Source organism: Fukomys damarensis, unplaced genomic scaffold (assembly GCF_012274545.1).
Source record: "Fukomys damarensis isolate Sample0158 unplaced genomic scaffold, DMR_v1.0_HiC HiC_scaffold_14, whole genome shotgun sequence".
Taxonomy (NCBI): Eukaryota; Metazoa; Chordata; class Mammalia; order Rodentia; family Bathyergidae; genus Fukomys; species Fukomys damarensis.
The window spans coordinates 80,420,416-80,439,633 of record NW_022900926.1 but is presented as its reverse complement, the minus strand read 5'-3'; the positions used below and the strand labels follow the sequence as shown (position 1 = coordinate 80,439,633).

General features: G+C 36.3%; 1 protein-coding gene across 1 annotated transcript; it reads right to left on the bottom strand.

Annotated features, from left to right (window-relative positions):
* Nucleotides 1-1,912: 1,912 nt before the first annotated feature.
* Nucleotides 1,913-17,293, bottom strand: Mchr2 (melanin concentrating hormone receptor 2). Its single transcript, XM_019209464.2, is given in 8 exon segments — nt 1,913-2,021; nt 2,023-2,136; nt 2,138-2,179; nt 4,050-4,165; nt 6,737-6,942; nt 11,400-11,594; nt 13,921-13,928; nt 17,115-17,293. Coding segments are annotated over 8 exon segments (969 nt in total).
* Between the last annotated feature and the right edge of the window lie 1,925 nt (nt 17,294-19,218).

Genomic DNA, 19,218 nt, shown 5'->3' with positions numbered 1-19,218 from the left:
AAATTTGTATATAAAGATGCTTATCCTTAGAAAAGCTACATAAAGGCACAAAAATGAATTTAATAGCCATTTTTTAAAATTTTCTGTTTAGATTACATATTTACATTTAGATTACAGATTTTTTAAAAAATATAAAAGGTATATAAAATATAAAAACAATATATTAAAAATATAAAATTTTAAATATAAAAATTAAAATGATTCATGGACAAATTTACATATTGGAGTTTTTTGAGAACTATTGGCAATGCTGTTAGAAAAATGTCTGTTGGATTAAAATCATTTAAATCTTTAAAATCATAGTATTTTACATTTACAAAAAGACGTGGCAGTAAAGAGCTGCTCTCCAACTACCAAACAATAACATCTGTTTCAGACGAACTCTGTTGTGTTGTCCGAGTCAGGGCTGTCTACTGAGTCCAGATGTTGCACCACAGAGAAGGGAGATGAAGGCCCTTGAAATTGAACTCAAGACACAGATTTTGGTCAAATTATAAATGAATGTCCATCCTGTAGGCAGCCTACAGACCTCAGCTGCAGAACCGAAGTGCCTCGGATAGATCTGTCTCAGTTTGTAGTTTTCACTTTGACTTAGACAACCATTTATCCAGATAATACCTTCAGCTACTATCTTGTTCCAAAATGGTGCCTTGAGCCACCTACTTAGAGTTAAAATTCATGTATTTGCACTGATTCAAAAACAATTGAAATATAAACATGGAGAGTAAAGTCATTTAAAAAAACTGCTCTCTGTGATTCTTTTTCTAAAAAGGGCTGATTAAAAATCAGCTTCATATGTTCATGGAATGAACAATTTTGTGTTTAAACAAAGAGTGTTTACAGATTTCATACACAAACACAATAATATTTACATTTGTCAAGAATACAGGCCCTAAAATATTTTTTCCTTGACTATATCACAGGGCATAAACAAGCAAAAGAGGAAAACAGATATAATGAATATCCATGAACTGCAGAGATAATTACTTTCTGTACTCTTGAATAAACTTTTACTGCAACCTAAAGGGAATGTTTCTTAATGATGCTTAATGTCTTGAAATGAAGAACTATTATTAACATGCAGATACTGTTTTCTACAATTAGCAGATAGGAGAACAAAGCTCAATTCAAAATAAAATGCTTTAACTCACAACTCTCTTCTTTCAGACTTTAGTTCTTACTGGTTTGCAGTAGAAAGCAAAAGAAACCCCAGGCTATTGTGTCTCTTTAGTATAAATACATGCTGCTGAGGAGGTGCAGCAGAAAAGACAAACAACTTTAGATTAAATTCAGCTTTTAGGTAGCTGTGAGGCATTAGGCAAATCACTTAACCTCTCTGAGCATTAGTAGGCAGAGGTAATAATACCTCCTGGGTTTGTTACATGTACACTTAGACACTACATGTGTACAATAGATGATAACAATTATTCTAGAAGGCAGAGTTTGAAGTATTGAAGTATTAGATTCATCCATGAGAAATTGATGTTTCTGTAGATATAAATGGTCAGATTTTAGATCACACTATATGGTGATCCCCTCCTAGGAATCTTGAGAGCACTGTTAAAAAAGAGCCACAGCGTGCAAGGTGAGGCTAGATTCCCTGGTGAGTTTGGAGACAGACAGTGGTCATAAATGGAAATTTTTATAAGTGACTTGTTTATAACGTGTGAAATAACATATACAACCACAGAGACAGTAGATCTATCCCATGCCCTGCTCTCCTAGACAGATCGACATTTATATCTTGCTGAAAATTGAGTTCATATAATTGAATGTTTACACTGTGATTCCTTGTGGTTAATAGTCACAAATATACAAGCAGAATGGTATAAGCACATACTAGTACTGGCTTCCTCTTAATGTCACTACCACAGACAAGCCTGTTTAGGATTTTGGCGATCCCTGTCTGCTCCTAAAAGTTTGATTGCAGTACATTTTCCATGTTGTTGATTTCCCTCTAGGTCACCCTATTTTGTACATGAGGCAGATGTTTCTGGAAATTTCCACTCAACACAGTGTAGACTGAGACAGGAGAGGTAAAAGCCCACATAGAAGCCCAGTGTGGGCCACTCCATCTGTAAATTCACCAGCTGTATCACATAGGGGGCGAGACAACCTCCGGCACTAGTGTCATAGTTTTAACCTCATCACTCTCTGCTTTGAAGTACTGGGATTGCAATGGCAAAAGAGACATTTGGACAGACAAAACATAAACAACCATAAACATCACAGAGCAGTTATCCTCTAGAACATTGTGGACAGTTAATGGCTTTGCACTGACACATGAAACCCATTTTTTATATTCCTACTTCAGAAGATTATGAAAAGATTCTTTTTCATTGTTGTTAAAAACTTCCACAAGTTTCCAAATCTGCATGGTCTCGAGAAACAAAATAAAAAATATTGAATTAAAACTCAATGTTTCAAATAGGTCTACATGAGTCTATAGTGACACACATATTTGCTTGAATAAAATGAGGAGGGTAGTGGCAAACCATTGCAGTATATGAATATATCCCTTACAGGAGACAGAGCTTGATTTCCACTTTTCCCTTTCCTCTTAAGGTTGGGGTATACTTAGTGAAACAATTCCCAGACATGAAGTAGAGAAAGGAGAACATAGTAATTTCACAGTGGAGAAACCTGGCCAACATTACTTAGACCAAGTGATCAAGCCTTACATCAGGTAGCGATCCTGTGATCCTTGATATATTTTGATGAGGAGAGTTGACTCCTCCCTCAAGACATATAATTATAGTATAATCAGACAGTTACAGTCTAATCCTGATAACAGTATCAGAAAAACCCAGGATGGGAAATGTTCTACAGGATACCTGCTAATATTCCTTAAGTCTATCAATTATAAGGAAAGCGTGAGAAACTGGCATAGACTGGAGGAGACTGGGGAGACAATCAAATAATACGTTTTATTACCCTGGAGTAAATCTTGTGACAGAAGGATGAGTATAAGGAAAACTGGTGAAGTCCAACGAAAGGTCTTTAGTTATAGTAATGCTTTCACAAATGGGCCATAGTAATGTAAAATGTCAACAGTGGAAAGGTAGCTGAGGGATATATGGAAAATCTCTGTACTAACTTTGCTACTTTCTGTAATTTAAAATATGAAAATATTAAAATTCCCAAATTTTATCATGTTATATCATGTTTATACAATAAATATTCTTTGCGACATCATGGAAACAGATGAATAAGCCTTGTAGTTAATTTAGAACTAAATAATTTAAAGAAGTTACATAAAAATTTGTGAGACAATAGAACTTTGGTTCCAGGGTTTGCCATAAATATTGATTACTGGTGTAGATTGTTAAAAAAATATACTTAAAAAAACTTCATAGTGTTATATTGGTTGCAGAGAAACCCCACAAATTTATCTTTCTCAAAGTTACACAAAAATCTACTCAAAAGACATTTTAACAATATTTTTTACCTGACATATTATAAAATTACTGACATTCATTTGAACAACTTGGTATATACAATTTCAAGTTGAATATAATTTAGACTTATGCAGTTTTAAAGAGAAGTATCTTTAAAGTCCTTCCCAAGTTTATTATTAGGTAAGGTTTTGGTTTATTTACTCCTGATTAATCTTGATCTAATACTGAGATCCTTATTGATTCAAATATTAACACCATCCTTTTCCTCTAATTAAAAAAGTTAAAACATAATTAAAAAGCTGCCCAGACATTTCAGATGTTTTCAAATACATACAACTTTGCAAAATGTATAAATAACACAGTTAACATTGTTGATGACAAATATAAAATTGTTTTTTAGATAATTGAGTTATAATTGTATTTTATAAAACTATTACATTGTTGTTAAAAACAGCATTTATTATTAAGAGATCCTCAAGTAAATGCTTTAAAACACCTTACTTTCAGAACATGCTTTCTTTAGACATATATTAATACTCTCTTGTCTTAGCATGGTATGTTTCTTGTAATTGTTTAAGCTTCCATTGTAGTTATCCTATTATATCTGAACTGTTCTTTTAACAAATAAAGAAAAATAAGGCAAACATTTACCACCTGGCTTCTTTATTCTGTTGATAAATTTCCTAAGTACAGCATAAAGTTAAAATATAGTACACCAAAATAAACAGTAAAGGGAAAAAGAAAGTCATTATTGTTAAAAGTGTTTACTTGTAAAATGAGAGAGAGAGAGAGAGAGAGAGAGAGAGAGAATATTAATTCTTACATTCACTGATAGGTATTGGCTTTTGCAGGTTATAAGGCATGATTTTAAGTTTATTTTAGGGTTCTGGTAAAATTCCTCAGGGAAAAGCTAAGACTCTTTGGGTGGCTTCTCACAGAGAACACTACATTTCATCATTCACTGACTTGTTTTTTTCTTTAGCCAGGCCCAGCGGTAGTAAGTTCAGAACAGAGGCTACTTATTATTATCATTATCTTTAGTGTTATTAACAGTAATAGGTAACAGCAGGCAGTATTTTTATATGATGATGAATAATCTAAGTATGGTGAATATTATAACCCAGTGAATTTCATAAGTGCATATTATAACCCAACCTCATAAGTACAATGTCCTTAGTGTATGATAGAACAAAAATCTGGGTGCAGAGGGGTTAACCTGCTTGCCCCAAATTACCCAACTTTTAAGAGGAAGAGGTGGCATTTCAGCCTAGGCTGATGGTTGGACTTCAGAGCCTTTGCTGATAACTGCAGGTCCAGATGGCAACTCAGTCCACATGAAGAGGGCCTGTTGTGTAATCAGTCAAGCTTTCCTTGGTGCTCCTCCAGAGAGAATTCACAGGTGGTGTTCCAAATGCCTCCCTGTAGAGATGCCAAATGTCTTCATTCCTGGCAGAGCCCTTTACTCAGTAGAGGCAGGCTCAGGTTAGGTGGGTGGGCAGGATGGCCAAGCGAGCACCCAGGACCAGAAGGACTCTGAGTAGGCACAAAGTTCAGTCTTGTTCACCGTAAGGATTTCTTGATAGAGGAATGACAGAGGTTGCATCTTCAGCATATCCTTTATGATAACTAGTGAAAAATAGCAGAAACAGAACCTGAAGCAGCTGCTGGTGCAAATAGTGAAAGTTTATTATTATTATTATTTTGCTTTGCTTGTTTGCTGATTTAACGCAAGATGAAGTCAAAGGCAGGTTGAGGCCCATTATGTGAACATGCTCTCTGGTTAGATAGGTTGGAGCTTATGGGAACCAATCAGCCCTAGTGGTTCTCATTTCACCTTTCAATTAGCTGATGATTTCTGTGGGTACAGCCAGTGCTGGTGGGAGAAACAGTACACACATAATCAGTCCTGTCTATGTGCAGTTTTATGGACTGAATGTGTGAGTTCCACTCAAATGTGTATTTCAGAATCCTATATCTCAATGAGATAATGTTCAAAGGTGGAGGTCCATGGGAAGTAGTGAGTGGAATTAGTGTCCCTATAAGGAGAGACACTACAAGTTACTGCCTGCTCTTTTTCCCTTCCTCTTCCATGTCAGAATACAAGGAGAGACTGGCAGTCTGAAATCCAGAAGGAAGCCCTCACCAGAAACTGACCATGTATGCTGGCATACTGATTTCTGACTTTTAACATTCAGAACAGTGAGAAATTACTTTCTGTTGTTTATAGCTGGTACTTTGGTATAGTAGTCCAAGCCAAGACATATGCTCATATGGGTTATTGTTTTTTGTTTACTAAAAATGGGATTGTGGTTCTTACCTCCATCTCTCTTGGGCTGTGTCTACATAATGCAGAAATGACTCCTCTACTTGACAAGTGATGGAATGGAAAAGGAATCTGCAGACTGACTTGAGATTCATATAAAAAGCACCTGGCTCTTAGGAGAAGCATACAAAATTTTAGTCATACATTCTGATGCTATGTTCAGATTTCAAATACACAATTTTTTACTCAGTTATTTTCTTTTCAAATGAAATTGTAGAAATGGCAGTGCTGGTTGCTGTGCTAATTTCCTAGGGATTCCAAAACAAATTACCGTAAACTGGATGGCTTAAAACAGCAGAAATTCATTCCTTAGTTCTGGGAGCTAAAAGTTTGAAATGAAGTTGTTGTCATGGTTTTTCCTTTTTGGAGGCCCCAAAGAAGACACTACTCCATATCTCTTTCATAACTTCTGATGCTTTCTGTTTTGTTTGGCTCGTGAACATATTATTGCAACCTCTGCCTCTGTCTTCACACATGCATTCTCTCTGTGCATCTCTGAGTCTCTTCAAATTTCCCTCTCTTCATAAAGACACCAGTCGCTGGATTTAGAGCCTTCCTCACCCTAACTTTATTACACCTGCCAGGACCCTATTTCCAAATAAAGTCACTTTCTGAAGTACAGTAAACTGGAACTCAAATATATCTTTATGGAGATTGGAGACTGCAACTGAAGCAAACTACAATCGGATATTGACACATTTACCTTTGGGTAATTCTTAGCCATTTTGGAAATTCCCCTTCCTTTGATTACTGCATTTTTGTCATTTCTGGCTGTCATGGATCTTTAAATTCATATTTAAATTTATTTGTTCTCCACTGAGGTTATGATTAAATTCAGGATCTTTTTCTTCTTCAAATCAAACTGTCAACTGGATTGCATAAAGGAGAAACTAAGTGGGAAGACTGATGAGAAGAGGATCCACAAGGACACTCTTCAAGGCTGCTCATGTGTTGACAAGAAGGATGAAGTACTTCACAACTTAATTCAACTCGATTTTTCTTAAGTTTTAACAACTTACCAGAGTACATCGCCACGGGATGTTAAATCAAAAGCACAACTCTCAACACCATCTTTAAATCTGATGACCTTTGAGTAGACCCAGACAGGCAATGCCAGAATAAGAGAAGCTACCCAAAGGCCCAAATTGATGCACATGGTGCTGTACCTCGTTCTCCAACTCGTCAGATAAAATGGTTGGATGAGGGCCAAGTACCTGGAAAACCAGTTAAGAAGGGTTTGGGAACAATCAATAAAAACATTGAGCTCCAAGAATGAAAGGTTCATGACAAGAGTAAATTATTAGTATTATTATCCTTCCTGAAGCACACCTCTATCATTGTACAAGAAAGTTATATTTTTAAGAGCTTGCTGATACTGTAGAGAAAACAACTCTTGACCCTGCAAGTCTGAATAAACCACTCACCGAAATAGCTGTCACTTCTAACATGAACACACTGATAATGGTAAAATTTTCTTCAGAAAAGTGCTTCTCTTTTAAAGGAGGCTCTGGAAAACTTTGTCTCTGAGCCAGAATTTCTGCTAGGAGGAAATGATTCTCTTTCTAGCAAGGTTTACTGATGTAAAGGCAGGAAGGAGGAAAATGTGGAGGATGATAGAGAAGACTCCCTCAGCAGGATGAGGTGTAGGCACACCCTATAGACATTTATAATAGAATCCCCAGGCTCTTGGAAGTTTGGTTCACAGAAATCACAGTAAGGATGAATAAGCATGACTAGTTTGACTGATGTAAATTCCTCAGGGAATTTGGGCAGGGGTCCAGAGAGAGAAAACAGGCTAACTATATGTGGAAGAGTGGGGAAGTGTTTTTCTTTTCTTCAACTTTAGATCCAGAAAAGCATGATCATTCATCACACTTGATATCCTGACATATCAAAGATATGTAATCCTGCAGCAAATCAAAAAAGAAAATCGCAGAGCTAACTGAAACTAACTGATGAAAGGAGAGCAGTGAGCAGAAGGAAGGCTGCTTAAGAAAGCAGCTTTGCTGGAGGGTGGGGTGGTTGAAAGCAATATTAGTAGAAATGAGACAAATTTAAAAATGATTTTGTCACTCACAGTTTTTTTCCAGCTTCTTGTACAGCTAGTTAATGAAGACTCACAAAAATGAAAGATTCCCAATCCTTTTGCTGTTTCAATTTTGCACACAAGACAGGACATTTTGCGATCAGTTAAGAGAGCTTCTGACATGCCAACATGTCTTCCTTCTTTCTGGGGCAGGGGCAGAGACAGTAATTGCAGTGCAGCCCAGTCATCATTCTGAGTAGAATTAAAAAATGATGAAGTCGTGGGACCAATCAGTGCTCTGATAGAATCCCTCTCTGGGTGAAAATCTTTTAATGCCTTTCTATGCCTTTCAGTTACAATTCAGATTCAATTCCATTCTTCACCATGACTCACAAGTTCTTTCTCTACCTGGCCCTGCCCACCACTTTGGCTGGAACTTATGCCACAGTCTGTCTTGCATTCCGTTTTAGTCAGTTCTTGTTATTATAACTAATACCTGAGATAATAAACTTAAGAAAGAAAAGGCTTATTTTGGCTCAGAGTTTCTAGTCCAAGATTAGTAGTAGCTTTGGACCTGTGGCAAGGCAACACATCAAGGTAGGGAGCAATAGGAGAGGAAAACTGCTCACCTCATGGTCCAGAGGTGGGAGAGACAGGGGAAATATCTAGAATCCTACAACCAGCTCGGTCACATGCCTAAAGATGACCTAAAGATGTCTCACTAGGCCCCACCCCTTAAAGATTTCACTACCCTCCAATAGTGTCAAGCTGGGGACCAAGCCTTTGGGGCCTTTGAGGGAGGATACATTGCAGATCCAAAGTATAACAACTTTGTTCAAGTTTTTCCCTCTTTCAGGGCCAGGCATGTGCTATTCTACCTGCTTGATAAGATCTTTCTTCATGTCCTTCTGCTTTCCTTTTGAGTGCCTACTTGTCTCTCTCCCCATCTCTCCCCTGCAAGAAGCCTTTTCTGTCTACCCATCAAGGGTCCATGATGGTCAATGCAGATTATAGGAGAGCTGTATTTTTCCTTCCTAATATATATAACTATGGAAATAAACATTCACTCATGTGACTCTTCACTTAATGCCTGTCTACACTATTGGAATGGAAGCCCTATGAGGAGCCTTGACAATGAATTTAAGGCCACAGAATCCCATGCATCTGAAAGACTCTGGCCTATGGTCTATGCTCAAACATTGCTTTTTGAATGAATAAATGAATGAATGGGAAATTCTGGCTCTTATGCATTGTTCTAAAGATTATTTACAAACATTGATCCTAAAGAAAATTTAGTAGCTTTTATCTGGTGACAAGTATTTCATATTTTGATTGCTTACGTTTTTGTTTTTTGTGTTGCTGCGGATGGAGAACCCCACTATTCAATATTCTATATACTTGTTATTACTAATAAAGAAGTAACAAAGAATAATCAGAAGTACTTGAAATGCATGATCTATTAAATTAACAATTGAAGTGACTTTACATATATAAACATAAAACATATCAATGCCATGACAATTGGTTATAGCCTTACAAAGAAGTCTCCATTTCTTTTTACACAATTGTAGATTTGGTTAAACTTTTATAAATTTCGTAGAAGTTAGAAAAGCCGTGGAACATTTGTCTCCTGCCACCTGATTCTCTAGCGTGAGGGCCAGCATAAGGAAAGGGCCTAAATGTCTTAACTGTGAAGTAAAATATTAGTGTTTGTATCTATCCAGATTAAAAGAAAGCAGCTGTGTAACACAGACACACACATGAAAACCATACTTGTGGATTTGTAAACGTTAGGAATTGTATTAAGTTGGTCTATTTCAAGCCAGAAAGTTTCTATTCACTTTACTTGCAGTAAAAAATTTATTGGAGGACAAATAGTGTTTTTAAAGCCAATATTCGGTTTCTAAACTGTAAAACATGAGAAATTTTTACCATACCCAAGAGTGGGTCTACCACAGAAAGGCTTGGACTTAGGTGCTTCTCCACAGCCAGCTTTGCCCATGTAGGGCCTTCTTCCTGGTGCAGGGACACTGGGAAGCTGTGGGCTTTTTTCAAGTCACCATCAGCACTGGCTGGCATTCACTGAGTGAACCACAACTGCATAGCACTTTGATTATAAATTGAGAATCACACTGAATTGTGAGAATTCCTTTACAGGAAAGCAACAGGATATAAAAATGTGTAAAGTGTTATCATCATGCCTCATTTTGTCAAAGTGAATTATCTATATTCACTATGCCATTCTTCTGTTTAATTCACCACTTCCCTACTCCAAGGCCCACTTGGGAGGGTGGAAGAAGCAGAGCTTAAGAAGGCCTAGGTAGACCCAGATAAATTCAGTATGCCTTTAACATTGACATTAATTAATTCATATTCATTTATCAATATTTTTGTACATCCATTTGCTAGGTACTGTAACATAGAGATTTGGGATGTATCGGTGGACAGACGTTACTTTTGTGAAATCTCCTCTTGAAGGACAAGAAAAGCTAGGCAGTGAACAAAATCTATATAAATAAGAGCACAAAGAAAACTGTGAGATAATTAAAACAAGAGGAAAATAAAAGAAAAAACAGATCAGAGAAAGGGGAACCAAGTGTACTGGATTGGGGTGGGAAGAAAAGGATAGGTGGAGATTTAAAATCAGTTGTTCTTGGAGACAGCATGTCACTGTTGTATGTATTATCATTGCCTTTATGCTTTCATTTAGGTAGAGTTGCAGGAATGGGTGGGGATCATGACATCTGGAAATGCAGGGTAATCATAGCTTGTTTGCTTCTTAGGTAGGGGGAATAGTTGCAGATGATGGCAGGTTATTATGTTTGAAATCAACACCTGGGTCTGAACTGGGCTCCCCTACTCACTGACTTCATAAGTGTTTACTACTTCAATTATCTCTTTAAACAACTAGTTTAAATGGTCAATGAAAAGGACTATTGCACATTCCAGGACATGGGAATACATTTTTAATGATGTAAAATGGCAGTGATATATTAATCAAACCTAACCATGTGGTGATCTTCCTGGTTTTGGGAAATTGCTTCATAGCTGTATGATTTTAGTGTTTTACATTTTCCATTAAAAATAGACCCTGGTGAGCTAGGCATGGTAGCACAAGCCTGTAATCTGAGCTCTTGGTAGACTAAGGCAGGAGAACTTGAGTTTAAGGTCATCTTGGGCTACAAAGTCTCAAACAAGCAAACAAAAAAACCCCAAAAGAATTAAAAAACAAAACAAAATAGAACCATGTGAATTTTGAAAATAATTCTCTACTAATTAATTCTACAGTAAAACAAAGGAAGAAGAGCTTTGCAGTTGTAAAGCACCAATGTTGCTTAAATTGGTGCCTCTGAATTGTCTTAAGGTACTTCAAAGTCTCTTTTTTAATGGACAGTGTGAAATAGGAAGAAGGGGGCTAAAGGTGTAGGGAAGGTGGGAGGGGTGGGGGAAAGATAATAAGGGAAAAGAAAAATATGATAAAATGAAGAAATGGAAATGAAGTGTTTGTAAAGGGGGAGGGAGAAGGGGTGAAGGGAGGCAGGGCCAAGGGGAAAAAATGAGAACCAAGACCTGTCAAGTAAAGGTAAAAGATCCCAATGTACCAATAAACTCAATGAGGAAAAAAAAAAATCTCTTTCTTCACTTATCTGTCCACACATTACAGCAATAACAGAACTGCAGGCAAACTTGTTGCAGCTGTCCAGGGACACAACAATGGGGCACAGAGGCCTCCCAAACAGCCACGCTCCCCCTCAGGCCTGTTGGAGAATGAGAAAAGGTATTCCAATGATGTGGATCAAATCAACCATAGCCAGGTTGCAGATATAAATGTTAAGGATTTTTTTTCCTGGACCTGAAATAAAGTAAAGCAGACTGAAAATTATGATAGAAAGTGTGCACTTTCTTCAGCATATGCCACCTGTTGCAAAATTTTTAATTGACTTAATGAATTATAAAAAATTAAGGGAAAAACAGATTCAGATGCACAGTGAACTTTATATATACTTATACATTTTGAATTATTTTTCTGATAACTCAGTGTAATGATTTACAAGTATCTCCAGAAATGTTTTGATATTCCTTTCGATATGAAGGCTCTAATTTGCACTGAGTCCTGAACCTACTTAATTGTTTCTAATGATGAGAGTAAGTGTGGTGGAAGTGGCAGGTGTGACATTTGCAATGGAGCCTTGGAAGCACAGAGGGCTTTCCCTTTTGCTCTCTTGGGTCACTGTCTCATGTGAGGGCAGCTGTCTTGTTTGAGGATATTAAAGCAACCCCATGGTGATACCCACACACAGAGGAATGGCAGGCCCCTGCTAAAAACCGACTAACACCTACTTTCAGGGTGTGCGAGTTGCTTTGGGATTAGATCTTCTCTGTCAGATCAGCCTTGAGATGACTGCTGGAGGGAAGCTTGAGAGTCTTTTTTGAGATTCCCTGAGCCAGAACAAACCAGCCAAGTTGTTCTTGGATTTCTCTTTTTTTGTTTGTTTTTTGTTTTGAGACTGGGTCTCACTATGTACTTGACACTGCCTGGAACTCACTATGCAGCCCAGGCTGGTCTCAAACTCACAGCGATCCTGCTGTCTCAGCCTCCCAAGTGCTGGGATTGCAGGTGTGTATCACTATGCCCGACAAGATTCTTGACGCTTGAAAACTATGAGTTGATACTTGTTTGTTGAAGCCACAGAGTCTCACGGTAATTTTTCTATGCAGCAGAAAACATATTATACCATATTTAAGTACACTGAAGCAAAAAGTTTTCAAACTCACAGCGATCCTGCTGTCTCAGCCTCCCAAGTGCTGGGATTGCAGGTGTGTATCACTATGCCCGACAAGATTCTTGACGCTTGAAAACTATGAGTTGATACTTGTTTGTTGAAGCCACAGAGTCTCACGGTAATTTTTCTATGCAGCAGAAAACATATTATACCATATTTAAGTACACTGAAGCAAAAAGTTTTGTCTTCACTCCTTCCTCCTTCCTAGCATTGTCTTCACTCCTTCCTAGCACCTACAACAGCTGAACAGTGAAAATAAATGCTTTCCATTGTATAATGTCTATTTTCCACACCAGAGCTAAGGCCATTGTTCGAATTTCAATCATTACTTAGGAAAATTCCAGTAAAATCTAACTCAACAGCAAACACTATTAGTGAAGAACTGAAAATCTAGACAACAAAGAGGAATCTGAAATGAGTGAATTGGTAGATGGATGGTGCTGAAGTTGATCTCATGTCTCCTACAGAGGGAGGGAGGAGTAAACACAATGCTATCTAGGTGTAGCATTCTTACCTGATAATGAACGAGTTTTCTGAGACCAGAAATTAAAATTTAAAATTCAGTTCTTCAAAGGGTGGACATTCAATAGTGAAGAATTCTCATCTCTATATTGGAGATGTTCATTAATTCAACAAACATTTCATTGAACACCAGTTATATTTCAAGCATTACATTGTGCTCTGGGCTGCAAAGCTAAATAATGCATAAACTCTATCATCAAAGAGCTCATAGTGTATACAGGTATATAAATGATTACATTATTCTTGGGTAAGACAAAGCTAGACAAGTGTAAAGTGTACAAAGAAGTAGTCTCTTGTCTCTCCCCATGAGGATGACTATACAGACAGGTTTCTTGGCAGATGTGATGTCTGAATTGAGGACAAATAAAAATTTAAGGAACACACAAAAATTAGCCCTAAGATCATTTCACATTTGCTGTTGAAAGAGAGCTATTGCTCTGCTGTTTAGAAGCTGGTGCTTGCCTTTATTTCATTGGTGACAAACTCTATGGCTTGTGAACCCCATTTCTTCTTTTTCTTTTTTTCTTTTTTTTTGGTACCGGGATTGAACTCAGGACCTTGTGCTTGCAAAGCAGCTGGCAAAACCACTGAGCTAAATCCCTGGCCCCCATTTCTTTTTTTTTTCATTTTTTATTTTTTATTAATACATGTTTGAAAGACATTATATTCCTTGTGGAAATTGGTATATGTATGTAACACATCTTAATTCCTTTTTCATTCTCTTACTCCATCCCACTTCCCTCTCTTGGTTCCCTTCCCTTTTACAAAAGATGTATCCCCCTATTTCCTATTATCAATCTTTTATTTTGCTCTTAGATTTGTTTACATTTGGGTTTCTCAATGAGAGAAACCAGGTGATGCTTAAGCTTCTGTGCCTGCCTGATTTATTTCCCTTAATATTGTGGCATTGTGATGCATCCATTTACCTATGAATGCATTGTTTATCCTTATTTATGGTACAGCAGCACTCCATTGAGTATAAATACCACATTGTCTTTATCCATTCATCTGTTGATGGACATATAGGCTGCTTTCAAGATTTAGCGATCATGAATTGTGCTGCTATAAACATGGGTATGTTTTTATCACTATAATATTATATCGTGAACATTTTGGGGAAGATGCTGGGAAGGGGAATAGCTGGGTCAAATGGAATTTATGGTTTTAGATTTTTGAAGAATCCCCGTACTGATTTCCAGTAGTTTTACTAGTTTATATTCTCACCAACAATGTGGAAGTGTTCCTTTTTCCTTGTAGGCTCACTGGCAATTATTATTGTTTGATTTTTTGATGATTAGTATTCTTTCTGGAGTAAGATGAAATGTCAGTGTTGTTTTAATTTGTATTTCTGAAATGGCCAGAACTATTTAATATTTTTTCATGTATTCATTGGCCATTTGTATTTCTTTTGAGAAATGTCTGTTCATTTCAGTTGTCCATTTTTTAAAAATTAGGTCTTTTACTTGAAGGGGAATCTATTTTTTGAGTTCATTATTTTTATTCTAGACATTAGTCCTCTGAGGAATAGCTGGCAAACTTTTTTCTCATTTTGTTGGTTGATTCTCTTGCTGTGCAAAAGCTTTTGAATTTGACATCATCCCATTTGTTGATTCTTCAAATTTTGTGTGTGTGTGTGTGTGTGTGTGTGTGCAATTTGGGTTCTGTTCAGGAAGTTCTTGCCTCTGCCTATGTCTTCAATAGTTTTATCTATTTTATCTTCCAGCACATTAAGTGTTTGTATTTTAATAATATATTAGATATTTAATTCACCATAATTTCAGCTTAGTACACAGTGAGAGACAGAGGTCTAGATTCAGTTTTCAATCTATGGATATCCAGTTTTCCCAGTCCCATTGTTAAATAGGCTGTCTTTCCTCCAGTGTATGCTTCTGGCCCCTTTGTCAAAGATCAGACAGCTGAATATGCCTAATGTGTGTGTGTGCAATTCGGGTTCTGTTCAGGAAGTTCTTGCCTCTGCCTATGTCTTCAATAGTTTTATCTATTTTATCTTCCAGCACATTAAGTGTTTGTATTTTAATAATATATTAGATATTTAATTCACCATAATTTCAGCTTAGTACACAGTGAGAGACAGAGGTCTAGATTCAGTTTTCAATCTATGGATATCCAGTTTTCCCAGTCCCATTGTTAAATAGGCTGTCTTTCCTCCAGTGTATGCTTCTGGCCCCTTTGTCAAAGATCAGACAGCTGAATATGCCTAGAGTTGTTTCTTCATCCTCAATTCTGTTTCCATAAACCACGTTTGTTTTTGTGCCCATAGTTTAAAACCATGCAGTTGATTAAAACCATGTAGTTTTTAATCACTGTAGCTTGCAATATAAGTTGAAGTCCAGGACTGTGATGAACCTCATTTCTAAACTGTCATCATGTGAAGTATCAGGGTGGGAGAGATAATATTCTGCCCAGATCTTGGTAACATATTCTAAGTTGGGGAAGTGTGACTGCTGTGGAGTCATTACTCAGAGACCACTTTCTAGTCATTGCTGTTGGCACTGACAAAACAGGTTGGTTCCTTTGTTCTGAGAGGTCAGTGGCTTACATGAGAACATTCAAAGGAAAAAGAGATTTGAGGAAAAGATCATGTTACCAGAAGAGCAGCCAAGTGACTGTCCTTGGTCCCTTATCAGTTTTACTCTCCAGACTATTGAGAGAAGGAGATGAAAATGGAATAGGAAAGAGAACAGACACTAGGGATCAGGTAAAAAGAGATGCACACACCTACAAGTCATAAATCCTAGCCTCCACATAGATGTTGTTTGTATTTGAATTGGGTTATTTGTATTTGAATTGCAAAGCATTGGTTAGGTCCCCAGTGTAGCAGTTAGACCCATGCCCTTTGCTTCTCTGTAGACAGCTACACATCATTTAGTAATAATGAATTATAGTAGTTCCATTGTTGAGCACAGTGCAGATCATTCACTAGCAATTAAAAGGAATTAAATCATAGTATTTCTAGACAGTATTTTGTATCTTGTAAAGAGAAATTTGAAGTGATGTAAATAACACATATTTATTATTGATTTCCTTATTGAAAGTAACAGCATAGCGATTTTAAAATGAATAAAATTTATAAAATGTCAAACTATGTAACTTTCTAACTGTGCTATGTACCTAATTTTTAGGCTTAATTTATTTTCAGATTTCCTGTTGTTTGACTCTTAAATTTCTCTTAGGAACCAAATATTTAAGTTAAAAAATAGATTTGTGGTAACTTTTTTTATATGGTTAACATAGTTCACTAATTTGAGGAATGGCTTTAAAAATTATGGTATTACACATATACAAATATACAGTGGTGAAAAGTTATAGTTTTAAGAAATATTTAGTTAAATGAAAAAGTGCTTACTTTTAAAAAAGGATATTGTCCATGTATTTAGTATAACTCCAAATTTATTTAACATTTATTTAAAAATTATGAAGGGATAATGTGTCAAGTGAATAGTAGTCATTATTCAGTATATAACTAATTTTTACCCTTTTTAATATTTTTTGATATTTAAAAATTTCTATTAATATCAAATTTACCCTTTGCAGTCAGAATGACAACATATGCTGTGGATTAAATAAAACTCACAAACCATAGCATTATGCATACACTGGCTGCTGTGCTGGTCATTTATCTGCTTGTTCTTCAGCCTAGTTCCCATCTTTCCAGAGAAATTTGTTCCCAGGTCTCCTTGCCAACTGGTCACTAACTAGGTTATGACAGTAGCAAGAATTGGCTGGAAATGGAGGGAATTTTTAAAAAGCTCCACGGGTAATTTTAATATGTGACTGAGATTGAGGATTGCTGCTCTAAAACCTCACTGACTCAGCAGCAATCATTAGCCTAGGTCTTACCATTTTGAGATCTGCAACTCAGATGATACTCAGTGCATAACAAAACTATCTTTAGAATTTTAAAAATTATTTTAAGCAAATGTTTCTGAAGCCTGATTTCATGAAGCAAAATCCTGTAGGGGAACGGTTTAGTTTGACTTATTTAGAGAATTTAGAACATGTTCCCTAAACTATGACAGAAAAGAAAAAGAAGCCCTTACCTTATGATCGTAAATATGATGAGGATATTGCCAACCAGCCCTGTTAGACAGATGATCCCAATGGAAAGAAGATTGACTATATCAACAATGCTGGGGGTTGATAAGTAAATTCTTTTTTTCCAGGATTTGTTTAAAATTTCAGCAGGCATGTTTCAACAGCATGAGTGAAATGAATTCATTATTCATGGATCAGTGTTAAAATCTGTGAAATAAATTAAAAATGATTTATTTAATGAGTTCCTCCAATATATATTTCTTTAAACTTAATTAAAATATTGATTGGAACCTTCTTTGCACCAAGATTTCATGTAACATTGGATTCCAGCATAAGTATGATTGCTCCCTCTTTGTAGTGAGCTCACACAGATTAACAGAAGATAAAGGTAAAGGGAAAATTACAGAACAATATGAGAATCATCATAAAAATATTCATGTCTTAGCCCACCTTATTGTAATTCATGGTTTTACCATAGCTGATATCTATTCAGCACACACTGGTACTAATCATTTGCAGCTGTTTTTTTTTTTTTTTCCAGTACTGGGGATTGAACTCAGGGCCTTCTCACTGAGCTACAACCCCAACTCTTTTATTTCTTATTTCATAAGAAGGTTTACTAAGTTGCCCAGGCTGGGCTCAAACTCGTGTGTGTATTTGTCTTGGCTAGTATCTAAAGAACACTTAGGTTTGTTAAATACATCTTTGTCTATATAAAGTACATGAGTTAAACTCAGTTGTGCTCAAGAATGGGTAAGACTTTCTGAAATGATTCATGGACTGTCTTGAAGCTATGTCTTAGCTCAGCAAAGGAGGGCTATAGCAAGGGGAAAATGTTTTGACCATTGGAGCCACCATGTACAAAGAGTATATAGGGAGAAATGCTCATCAATCAATGTAAAAAAAAGTAGACGATGAAGTTGGAAATCAATGACAAAAGAAAATGCAGAAATTACACAAGTGCATGGAGACTAAACAATACACTCTTAACAGGGGCTACAGAAATAATCAAGGAAGAAATAAGCCAATTTCTAGAACTAAATGATGTTAGTAGAACATACCAGAAGTTATGGGATACAATGAAAGTAAGAAGTTTATAGCTATGAATACCTGCATTACAAAAACAGAGTGAGCCAAATAACCCAAAGATGAACCCCAAGGCCCTATAAATACAAGAAAAATCCAAAATCAAAGCTAGTACAAGGAAGAGAATTATAAAGATAAGAGCAGAAATCCATGAAATTGAGGCAAAAATACAAAGGGTTAATAAATTGAAGAGTTGATTCTTCAAAAGAATAAACAAAATAGACACAGCCAATCAAACCAAAAAGAGGAGAAAAAAGACCCAATCAATGCAATTAGAAATAAAAGTGTACTCTTAAGTGAAACAAGTAAGTCACACATGTATAAATACTGAATTGTTTCTCTGGTGTGAAAAACTAAAATAGTACTCAAGATACTAACAGGTTAATTAGCAATGTGAAACAGGAAGAAAAGGACTAAAGATGTAGGGACAGTGAGAAGGGTAGGGGAAGGGGAATAAGGGAAAGGGAAAAAATATGAGAAAATGCAAAAATGAAATTAAAGTGTGTGAAGTGGGGAGGGGAGGTGAGGGTGAAGGGAGGGCGGGGACAAGGGGAAAAATGAGAACCAAGACCTGTCGTATAAAGGTACGAGATCCCAGTGATGAATGTGACTGTACTGTCTTACCCAGAATGTACCAATAAATTCAATAAAAAAGAAATAAAAGTGAGATAACAACAGACACTGCCTAAATAAAAAACATTATTAACAACTACCTTTCAAATATGTGCACCAGTAAACTGGAGAATTCAGAAGAGATGGATAGATTCATAAATACATAAAATTATCAAAATTGAAGCAAGAAAATTTTAAAGCACTAAATAATCAATAACAATAAAATTGAAGCGGGATTAAATAAGCTACCAGCTAAGAAAAGCATGGTTTTCAACGAATTCACTGCAGAATTCTATAAAAACTTCAGAGAAGTTCTAACTTCCTCAACTTTTTAATGAAATTTAAAGGGAAAGATTACTCCCAAAGTGATCCCTGAAAGATACCTAATCACCCTTATTCCAAAATTGGACA